This window comes from Corythoichthys intestinalis, chromosome 3, assembly GCF_030265065.1.
Source record: "Corythoichthys intestinalis isolate RoL2023-P3 chromosome 3, ASM3026506v1, whole genome shotgun sequence".
NCBI lineage: Eukaryota > Metazoa > Chordata > Actinopteri > Syngnathiformes > Syngnathidae > Corythoichthys > Corythoichthys intestinalis.
Window position 1 is genome coordinate 60668424 of NC_080397.1, and position 11986 is coordinate 60680409.

At 41.9% G+C, this 11986-nt stretch overlaps 1 protein-coding gene across 1 annotated transcript; it reads left to right on the forward strand.

The window, feature by feature from the left end:
• The first annotated feature begins 140 nt into the window (after positions 1–140).
• On the forward strand, positions 141–6366 carry spaw (southpaw). Its single transcript, XM_057832636.1, has 3 exons — positions 141–366; positions 5361–6136; positions 6214–6366. The coding sequence occupies exons 1-3, from the start codon at positions 141–143 to the stop codon at positions 6364–6366; spliced, it is 1155 nt and encodes a 384-aa protein (XP_057688619.1).
• Positions 6367–11986: the final 5620 nt, after the last annotated feature.

The following is an 11986-nucleotide window of genomic DNA, read 5'->3' on the forward strand; positions in this document are numbered from 1 at the left end:
ATGATCAGAGGGCCCATTGGGATGCCTGAAGTGGTCAGGGGTCATCAAAGGGCAGCTGCTTGCTATAAAGGGGCCTGTCTGCACATCACTTTTGCCTGAGAGCAGCTGAAGCAGGAAGGAAGAAGACCTTAACCTCAAAAATGGAACTCTACATGCTTCTTTTTTGCTCTTTCGGTCTGGTCTCGTCTACTATGCTCGGGCCAGAGGAGAACAATTCCCTCCACCCTCGCGGCAGGTTCCCTCTGTACATGATGCAGCTGTATCGCTCTTTCAGGGCAACCGACGTCTCGTCAACAGCGGCTATCGACTCTGATGACAGTCAGACGGCGCGGGAGTCGGACTCCATCCTTAGTCTCATGGCGAACGGTGAGTCCACTGCGAGAGCATGATAGTTTCTTATTTCGCCATAAGTGTGGAGTTTCAAAAACTGCTGTTATCTATGACCTGACCCTCCTCCATTTTTACAGCCCTGCAAGTGTCAAAATGCTTTTTCCACTTTAAAGGCTTTTATGTGCGAGGGCGTGTATATTAGCCCTCAGACGGCCTTGCACGGGGGTTCAATACACATCCTCTGCTAATCAGCCTCCCACATGAAGTGTTTTGACATTTGTCCAAGGATCTGGTTTGTCCAGTCCACAAGCCTGAGTCAAAACTGTTGACAACAGCTCACTACTAGAACTAAAATGAAGCACTGACCAGTGGAATTTAACTCATTGATTACTACTGAACGAGTTATGCTCTAAAAATGAACTTTTTACATTAACTACATAGTAATAGGCCTGCAGCTATCAAATATTTTAGTAATCGAGTATAAATGGATTCAGCACGACGTAGATGAAGCTCCAAAACTTTCTGTGTTGTGCGTTTGTTGATCATTCGTTGCCAAAATTCTAAAACTATTTGCGCAGCCTGTTTTCACCCTTTATTGCCAAATGTGTCACATTTGATACACCTATAATTTCATGATTTTGAGACTAATTCAGAATTTTGACATTTCTTTTTGGAAAAAAAAAATGATGGATGCAAGTCAACACATGCATCTGCAGGTTCCATAAGAAAAAAAAAACAGGATTTAGCAAGGGTTATAGATATTAGAGCGCTTATTACACATACCAATTAACTTTTCTTTTTTATAAATTTGAAAAAAAGGTTTCATTAGGCCCTTATTTTTCTCTCTCTGATAATTGCTTCATGTTGCAGGTATTTCAGGGTGAACATGAAGTGTAGATTGATGCGCCGGCAACTTGAGTAAACAAAATGAGGCAAAATTACAAATGTATCACAGTTGCCGAATGCAGAACGCCGATGATTGTAAACTTTTATAGCAACGTTTGATTTTTGCCTCAGCTAGCTATCAGTAAGCTAAACCACGCTAGGCATTATGAGAAACGTAGTTTTGAACTGCTATGTTTGGAAACATGCTCGTTGAATAGTTTGTCAGTTTATTTCGGTTTTTGTTTGTGTGCAATCTAGAACATTGAACGAGAATATCAATTGAATGGGAATAACAATTTGTCAAGGACAATTGTCGTGATAGTAATTTATAAAAATGTTTAGTTGGCATATAGCCTACTGTGTGTATTTGTATTGACTGGACTACATTTTATTGGATAATTGAAACTTTTTTAACAAATAAAAAACTGAAAAGTGGGGCGTGCAATATTATTCTGCCCCTTTACTTTCAGTGCAGCAAACTCACTCCAGAAGCTCAGTGAGGATCTCTGAATGATCCAATGTTGTCCTAAATGACCGATGATGATAAATAGAATCCACCTGTGTGTAATCAAGTCTCCGTATAAATGCACCTGCTCTGTGATAGTCTCAGGGTTCTGTTTAAAGTGCAGAGAGCATTATGAAAACCAAGGAACACACCAGGCAGGTCCGAGATACTGTTGTGGAGAAGTCTAAAGCCGGATTTGGATACAAAAAGATTTCCCAAGCTTTAAACATCCCAAGGAGCACTGTGCAAGCCATCATATTGAAATGGAAGGAGCATCAGACCACTGCAAATCTACCAAGACCCGGCCGTCCTTCCAAACTTTCTCCTCAAACAAGGAGAAAACTGATCAGAGATGCAGCCAAGAGGCCCATGATCACTCTGGATGAACTGCAGAGATCTACAGCGGAGGTGGGAGAGTCTGTCCATAGGACAACAATCAGTCGTACACTGCACAAATCTGGCCTTTATGGAAGAGTGGCAAGAAGAAAGCCATTTCTCAAAGATATCCATAAAAAGTCTCGTTTAAAGTTTGCCACAAGCCACCTGGGAGACACACCAAACATGTGGAAGAAGGTGCTCTGGTCAGATGAAACCAAAATTGAACTTTTTGGCCACAATGCAAAACGATATGTTTGGCGTAAAAGCAACACAGCTCATCACCCTGAACACACCATCCCCACTGTCAAACATGGTGGTGGCAGCATCATGGTTTGGGCCTGCCTTTCTTCAGCAGGGACAGGGAAGATGGTTAAAATTGACGGGAAGATGGATGCAGCCAAATACAGGAACATTCTGGAAGAAAACCTGTTGGTATCTGCACAAGACCTGAGACTGGGATGGAGATTTATCTTCCAACAGGACAATGATCCAAAACATAAAGCCAAATCTACAATGGAATGGTTCAAAAATAAACGTATCCAGGTGTTAGAATGGCCAAGTCAAAGTCCAGACCTGAATCCAATCGAGAATCTGTGGAAAGAGCTGAAGACTGGTGTTCACAAACACTCTCCATCCAACCTCACTGAGCTCGAGCTGTTTTGCAAGGAAGAATGGGCAAGAATGTCAGTCTCTCGATGTACAAAACTGATAGAAACATACCCCAAGCGGCTTGCAGCTGTAATTGGAGCAAAAGGTGGTGCTACAAAGTATTAACGCAAGGGGGCCGAATAATATTGCACGCCCCACTTTTCAGTTTTTTATTTGTTAAAAAAGATTAAATTATCCAATAAATGTTGTTCCACTTCACGATTGTGTCCCACTTGTTGCTGATTCTTGACAAAAAAATTAAATTTCATATCTTTATGTTTGAAGCCTGAAATGTTGCGAAAGGTTGCAAGATTCAAGGGGGCCGAATACTTTTGCAAGGCACTGTATATATATATATATATATATATATATATATATATATATATATATATATATATATATATTAGGGCTGTCAAACGATTAAAAGAGAGAGTCTCTTTTTTGGAAATCAAAATATGGTCACCCTACATTAGGCAGCAATGCTACAGTACTACATTAACAATATAACTGTGGCAACTTAATTGCAACTGTATGGTTAACAAAAAAACAAAACAAAAAAAAAAACTCCATCAGCTAATCGCTAGGTTGTGTTAGCATTAGAACGTTAGCACGCAATTAGCGTTAGCTTGCAATTAGCATTAGCTGGCATCAGCATTAGCTCACGATTAGCCTTAGCACGCTAAACAGCATAATATAACAAAAACAAATGACAAGCCATGGAACTTATTGATGGATTTACTCCAAGGGTCTTGGAACACAACTGTGATGAGGAGCGTGCATGTCTCAGTGCCTACGAGTGCGTGAATGTGTACCTGGAGATAATGTAGGTATGTGTGTAGACACATATAGGCCTGTCAAGGCTTAAAGGTACACCAAAACACATTGGTCATTGACAGGTGTCAGAATACTAAAGTTAAGCTATTTTTTTCCTATCAATTTAATTTTTTTCACGTTTCAAAGCACACGCATGGTCATACGCGGAGTTTGACTTTTGTGGCGGGGTTAGCTTACAAGATATATGCTTGGATAGTAGCTTAACCCATGCTCGTACATACTGACATCCCAGCTGTGTGTGTGTATGCATGTGTGAGCACGCACGTTTTTCTGTCTTAGTGGAGAAGTAAATGCCGCATCCAGAATCTGTCCTCAGGTGGTTTTGGCTAAGCAAAGCAAATGGCCGTCTATAATATAATATAATTTCGACCCATTGTAAACATATTTTTTTTTGTTCATTTCATTCATTTTTGTTGTTTGTTTTATCTTTGCAACTTTTATTGACAACATTTTACCGGCACAGTCTTAATTTTAAATTCATATATAGGAAAGTCAACGACATGCAATGACATTTTCGGCAACTTTTTTGTGTATCCGCATGGTGCTATTTTATCTAATGATATCCGTGAATCCTCGACCAAATTACTCTCGAGACACTCCTGCCTGCTTGTATGCAGTAAATGTTTGCCTGTTTCCACCTAAATTCGGCGTTAGAATGCTGCATGTTTGAGTTTATCGCAGTGAAAGCCGCCACGGTTTTCTGCCTGGCCCGGCTCCCTACGGAAAGCCGTGGCGCAATGTCTGTAGGAGCCGTCTTGTGAACTGATAGTGAAGTCTATGTTTTTTTTTGTCAGGTTGAGTCTCAAGACAAGTAAATTTACCCTAATTTTCGCACTGTAAGGCGCACCTGACAATAAGCCGCAGCCCACCAAATTTGGCACAAAAACGGCATTTGTTCATAGATAAGCCGCACTGGATTATAAGCCGCAGCTGTCCTCACTTTATCATGGGATATTTACACCAAAAGATATTAACCGGTACAACCTTATTTGACAGCGGCATCATACAACCGACTGTCATTAGACCAAAAGAACCATCATTAAACTTTGAACCAATTACTGCAAAGCTTTATTGCTTCAAGAAGCTTCATTTGGCCATCACTGCTCCCTTGTGGGAGACAGTCAACCTCTGCTGCCACCTGCTGTTGACTGTTGTCATCCAACATGCCTCTTAGCATAAATTGCAGCGCTACAGATGTAAATAACAATCAAAAATCATGTTCTGTTCTAAATATTTCTTCAGTTACTGTTCCAATTGTTTCATCAATTGCTAGTTATGGTATTTACTAACACTTTATTTGACAGTGGTGCCATAAGACTGTCATTACACAATCATAATTATGACATGTCTCTGTCCTGAGCATTCATGAATGCTTATAACAGATGTAATTAAGTGTTATCCGGCAAATGATCTCACTTTTGAATGGATGCAAAAGATCCAAGATGGACAAAAATTGAGTTAGTGACATAATTTTCCAAATGACACTTAATGACATAAGCATTCAGTAATGTCCATGATAGTGTCATTTCATAATTTTGATGATCTTATGACGGTCTTATGACACCGCTGTCAAATAAAGTGTTACCTAAGAAAACCAACAAATAAGCCGCACTGGACTATAAGCCACAGGTATCAAAATGAAGGAAAAAAGTAGCGGCTTATAGTCCGAAAATTACGGTACTCAGAAACTGCATATTTGAGTATTTTCTATGTCGATTATTTCGAATTTGAAGGGTGGAATGACCCCGGCACGACCCCTAACTTTACTTTTTGTCCCTAGGTTTCCATCAGCTGGACAATAGATGGACTGTTGCTTTTGACATGTCGTCTGTTTCGACCAACGACAGAGTCCAGCTGGCAGAGCTGCGCCTCCGATTGCCGAGCCGACCCGCCGGCAAGCGTGATATAGTGGATTTGTATCACTCCCGGAAGTGTGACCATGAGGAAGGCCCGTCTTGCAGGGACGAGCGCCTATTTCTGGGAAGCGTCACCACTTCAGTCGGCAAGTCTTCATGGAAGGTTTTTAACGTAACTGCACTTTTGAAGTACTGGCTCTACCAAGGACAAAGGATGTCGGGCCAGGAGGCCTCAGGTGAACCTGAAGCTGAACTTGAGAGCAGTTCTGGGGATTATGAGGAGATACCCAGCAAGGGGTTATTCAAGAATCCAAGTCCGAGTAGATTTCAAGCAATGATGGTGATATTCCTTAAAAATGAGCTCCCTCAGAAGGGTCACTCCACCTATAGCCTCATCCATACTGTGGAAAATTCCAAGTACGTCACTACGGAGCGAAGCGGCAACCAGGGCCCGAGTCGGCGTCACAAAAGGAACAGGATGGAGAGCATGATGTTGGCGCCCGGCCCATTGTCGACCGGGCCGCCGCACGAGGCACAGCGGCCCCCTTGCCGCAAAGTTGACATGTGGGTGGACTTCGAGCACATCGGCTGGGACGAGTGGATCGTGCATCCCAAACGCTTCAATGCTTACCGCTGCGAGGGTGAGTGTCCGACACCCCTGGATGAATCCTTTAACCCCACCAACCACGCGTACATGCAGGTAAGATCTATTCGCGGTTTCTTCAACATCAATGCAAGGAGAACTGCTGACTCATGTTTCGTCTCTTTTTGTTGCAGAGCCTTTTGAAACACCGGCACCCAGAGAGGGTGAGCTGCCCGTCCTGCGTACCGACCCGCCTCGGCCCTCTGTCTATGTTGTACTACGAGAACGACGACCTGACCCTACGCCATCACGAGGACATGATCGTTGAAGAGTGCGGCTGTCACTGAGCGACACGACATCCCCGCCTGCTCAAATAATGTTTTCCGCAGGCAAAAACTGATGCTACAATGGGCTACACATCTTTAATATGGAAAAGTTTGTCTATTTATATACATCATATTGTATATTTTGTACATTAAATACCCTAGATTTATTAAAACTATTTTCATACAAGTGTTGTTTGATATATTTGATTATATTATGTCTGAACATAATGAAAATAATTCACATTATAAGGATAGGGTTTACCGTAATTTTCAGACTATGAGGCACACCTGACTATAAGCCGCCACCCACCAAATTTGACCCGAAAACGGCATTTGTACAGTGGGGCAAATAAGTATTTAGTCAAGTTATCCCACTTGAAAATATTAGAGAGGCCTGTAATTGTCAACATGGGTAAACCTCAACCATGAGAGACAGAATATGGGAAAAAAAACAGAAAATCACGTTGTTTGATTTTTAAAGAATTTATTTGCAAATCATGGTGGAAAATAAGCATTTGGTCAATCCCAAAAGTTCATCTCAATACTTTGTTATGTAACCTTTGTTGGCAATAACGGAGGCCAAACATTTTCTGTAACTCTTCACAAGCTTTTCACACACTGTTGCTGGTATTTTGGCCCATTCCTGCATTCAGATCTCCTCTAGAGCAGTGATGTTTTGGGGCTGTTGTTAGGCAGCACGGGACTTTCAACTCCCTCCACAGATTTTCTATATGGGGTTGAGATCTGGAGACTGGCTAGGCCACTCCAGGACCTTGAAATGCTTCTTGCGAAGCCACTCCTTTGTCGCCCTGGCTGTGTGTTTGGGATCATTGTCATGCTGAAAGACCCAGCCACGTCTCATCTTCAATGCCCTTGCTGATGGAAGGAGATTTTCACTCAAAATCTCTCGATACATGGCCCCATTCATTCTCTCCTTTACACAGATCAGTCGTCCTGGTCCGTTTGCAGAAAAACAGCCCCAAAGCATGATGTTTCCACCCCCATGCTCCACAGTTGGTATGGTGTTCTTCGGATGCAATTCAGTATTCTTTCTCCTCCAAACACAGGAACATGTGTTTCTACCAAAAAGTTCTATTTTGGTTTCATCTGACCATAACATTCTCCCAGTCCTCTTCTGAATCCTCCAAATGCTCTCTAGCGAACCACAGACGGGCCTGGACGTGTACTTTCTTCAGCAGGGGGACACGTCTGGCAGTGTGGGATTTGAGTCCCTGGCGACGCATTGTGTTACTGATAGTAGCCTTTGTTACTGTGGTCCCAGCTCTCTGTAGGTCATTCACTTGGTCCCCCAGTGTGGTTCTGGGATTTTTGCTCACCGTTCTTGTCATCATTTTGACGCCACGAGGTGAGATCTTGCATGAAGCCCCAGATCGAAGGAGATTATCAGTGGTCTTGTATGTCTTCCATTTTCTAATAATTGCTCCCACAGTTGATTACTTTACACCAAGCGTTTTACCTATTGCAGATTCAGTCTTCCCAGCCTGGTGCAGGTCTACAATTTTGTCTCTGGTGTCCTTCGACAGCTCTTTGGTCTTGGCCATAGTGGAGTTTGGAGTGTGACTGACTGTGGTTGTGGACAGGTGTGTTTTATACCGATAATGAGTTAAAACAGGTGCCATTAATACAGGTAATGAGTAGAGCCCCGTTAGACCTCGTTAGAAGAAGTTAAACCTCTTTGACAGCCAGAAATCTTGCTTGTTTGTAGGTGACCAAATACTTATTTCCCACTCAAATTTGCAAATAAATTCTTTAAAAATCAAACAATGTGATTTTCTATTTTTTTTCCACATTCTGTCTCTCATGGTTGAGGTTTACCCATGTTGACAATTACAGGCCTCTCTAATCTTTTCAAGTAGGAAAATTTGCACAGTTAGTGGTTGTCTAAATACTTATTTGCCCCATGTACATACATAAACCGCACTGGACTATAAGCCGCAGCTGTCCTCACTGTACAATAGGATATTTACACTAAAAGATATTAACTGGTAACATTTTATTTGACAGTTGCATGATAAGACCAAATGAACCACCATGAAGCTTTGCTGTCAATTGGTTCAAAGCTCATGGTGGCTATGGTTCATTGCTTAAAGAAGCTTCATTTAGCCATCACTGCTCTCATGGGGGAGACAGTCAGCTTCTGCTACCACCTGCTTTCAACACTGTTGTCGGCCAACATGCCTCTTAGCATGCATTGCAGCACAACAGATAAAATAACAATCAAAATTCATGTTCTGTGCCAATTATTTCTTCAGTTACTGTCCAGTAGTTTTCTTGATTGCCAATATTGGTATTTGGTTACACTTTATTTGACAGGGGTGCCATAAGACTGTCATAAGACAATCATAGTTATGACATGACACTGTCGTGAGCATTAACGAATGCTTATGACAGATGTAATTTAGTGTCATCCGGCCAATGAGCTCACTTTTGAATGGATGTAAACGATCTGAGCTTGACATAATTGGAATTCGTGACATAATTTGCTGGATGACACTTAATGTCATGTGTCATAAGCATTCAGTAATGCCCTTGATAGTGTCATAGTTATGACCGTCCTATGACAGTCTTATGACGCCGCTGTCAATTATTGTGCTTATCTATTCTATCTAAAAAAAAAATAAATAAATCGACAAATAAGCCTCACTAGACTACAAGACGCAGGATTCAAAATGAGGGGAAAAAGTAGCGGCTTATAGTCCAAAAATTACGGTATTCTATCCTTACAACAAATATGAAGACAATATAAATTACATATATAACTGAACTCATTACATAATGCAAATAAGGTTGCTTAAAAGTTGGTGGGGACAATTTCAGCATCCTGAAAAGTTGCTAGTGTCCCTACTGTCCCTATGCAAACCTACGCTCTTGTAAAGTGGTATGAAAAAGTATCTGAACCTTTTGGAAGTTCTCACATTTCTGCATAACATCACCATCAAATGTGATCTGATCTTTGTCAAAATCACACAGATGTAAAAACAGTGTCTTCTTTGACTAAAACCACCCAAACATTTATAGGTTTTCATATTTTAATGAGGATAGCATGCAAACAATGATCAGAAGGGGGGGAAATAAGTAAGTGAACTCTCTGCCTAAGCAGACTGAAAGAGCAATTGAAACCAATTTTTACCTAATTATTTAAGTCAGGTTTGTCCAATCACTGATGAGTGGTTTAAAGTTGCCCTGCTCACTATAAAACACACACCTGGTAAGAATTGTCCTGATGAGAAGCATTGTCTGATGTGCATCATGGCTCGGTCAAAAGAGCTGTCGGAAGACCGCCAATCAAGGATTGCTGATTTGTATAAAGCTGGGAAAGGATAAAAAAAAAAAAAAACATCTCTAAAAGTCTAGCTGTTCATCAATCGACAGTCAGAGAAGTTTTCTACAAATGGAGAGAGTTTGGCACTTTTGCTTCTCTCCCGAGGAGTGGCCGTCCACCAGAGATGGTGCCAACAGTTCAGCGCAGAATACTCAGAGAGGTAAAAAAGCACCCCGCAGTGTCTGCTAAAGACTTACAGAAATCATCGGCACAGTCCAGTGTCTCTGTGCAAACTATGCCCAAGAATGGTGTTCATGGGAGGACTCCACGGAGAAAGCCATTGTTTTCTAATAAAAACATTGTTGCTTGTTTAATGTTCGCAAAAAGACACTCCACCGAAGTTTTGGCAAAATATTTCGTGGACTGATGAAACCAAATTTGAGTTGTTTGGGAGTAACACACGTTATGTGTGGAGGAAAAATGGAACAGCTTACCAACATCAACACCTCAACCCCACCGTTATGCATGGTAGAGGGAGCATCATGATTTGGGGCCATTTTGCTGCCTCAGAGCCTGGAACACTTGCAATTATTAATGGAAGAATGAATTCAAAAGTTTTTTAGGATGTTTTGCAGGAAAACCTGAGGCCGTCTGTCAGACAGTTGATGCTACAAAGAGGATGGATGCTGCAACAAGACAATGATCCAGAACACAGAAGTAAATAAACTTCAGATTGGTTTCAGAAGAATCAAATACACGTTCTGGAGTGGCCAAGTCAAAGGCCAGACTTGAACCCCATTGAGTTGCTGTGGCATGACCTAAAGACAGCGATTCATGCCAGACATTCCAGGAATCTGACTGAACTACAGCAATTTTGTAGCGAAGAATGGGCCAATGTTTGTCCTGATCGATATGCCAGACTGATCTGCAGCTACAGGTAGCGTCTGGTTGAAGTTATTGCTCCGGGGGGGGGCACAAAATATTAAATGTGATAGCTCACTTACTTATTTTCCCCCTTCTGTCATTGTTTGCATACTATCCTCATTAAAATAGGTAAAACCTATAAATGTTTGGGTGGTTTTAGTTAAAGCAGACATCGCCTTTTCATCTGTGTGATTTTGACAAAGATCAGATCACATTTGATGGTGATTTTATGCAGAAATGTGAGAAATTCCGAAAGGTTCAGATACTTTTTCTTTGCTCCATATGTACGTAGGTATATAGAGTGGGGCAAATAAGTATTTAGTCAACTACTAATTGTGCAAGTTCTCCCACTTGAAAATATTAGAGAGGCCTGTAATTGTCAACATGGGTAAACCTCAACCATGAGAGACAGAATGTGGGGAAAAAAACAGAAAATCACATTGTTTAGTTTTTAAAGAATTTATTTGCAAATCATGGTGGAAAATAAGTATTTGGTCAATACCAAAAGTTCATCTCAATACTTTGTTAAGTACCCTTTGTTGGCAATAATGAGGCCAAACGTTTTCTGTAACTCTTCAAAAGCTTTTCACACACTGTTGCTGGTATTTTGGCCCATTCCTCCCTGCAGATCTCTAGAGCAGTGATGTTTTGGGGCTGTCGTTGGGCAACACGGACTTTCAACTCCCTCCTCACCCAGTGGCGTCAATATGATAACAAGAACGGGGAGCAAAAATCCCAGAACCACATGGGGGGACCTAGTGAATGACCTACAGAGAGCTGGGACCACAGTAACAAAGGCTACTATCAGTAACACAATGCGCTGCCAGGGACTCAAATCCTGCACTGCCAGACGTGTCCCCCTGCTCAAGAAAGTACACGTCCAGGCCCGTCTGTGGTTCGCTACAGAGCATTTGGATGGTCCAGAAGAGGACTGGGAGAATGTGTTATGGTCAGATGAAACCAAAATAGAACTTTTTTGGTAGAAACGCAGGTTCTCTTGTTTGGAGGAAAAAGAATACTGAATTGCACCATACCCACTGTGAAGCATGGGGGTGGAAACATCATGTTTTGGGCTTGTTTCTCTGCAAATGGACCAGGACGACTGATCTGTGTAAAGGAAAGAATGAATGGGGCCATGTATCGAGAGATTTTGAGTAAAAATCTCCTTCTTTCAGAAAGGGCATTGAAGATGAGATGTGGCTGGGGCTTTCAGCATGACAATGATCCCAAACACACAGCCAGGGCAACAAAGCAGTGGCTTCGTAGGAAGCATTTTAAGGTCCTGGAGTGGCCTAGCCAGTCTCCACATTTCAACCCCATAGAAAATCTGTGGAGGCAGTTGAAAGTCCGCGTTGCCCAACGACAGCCCCAAAACATCACTGGTCTAGAGGAGATCTGCATGGAGGAATGGGCCAAAATACCAGCAACAGTGTA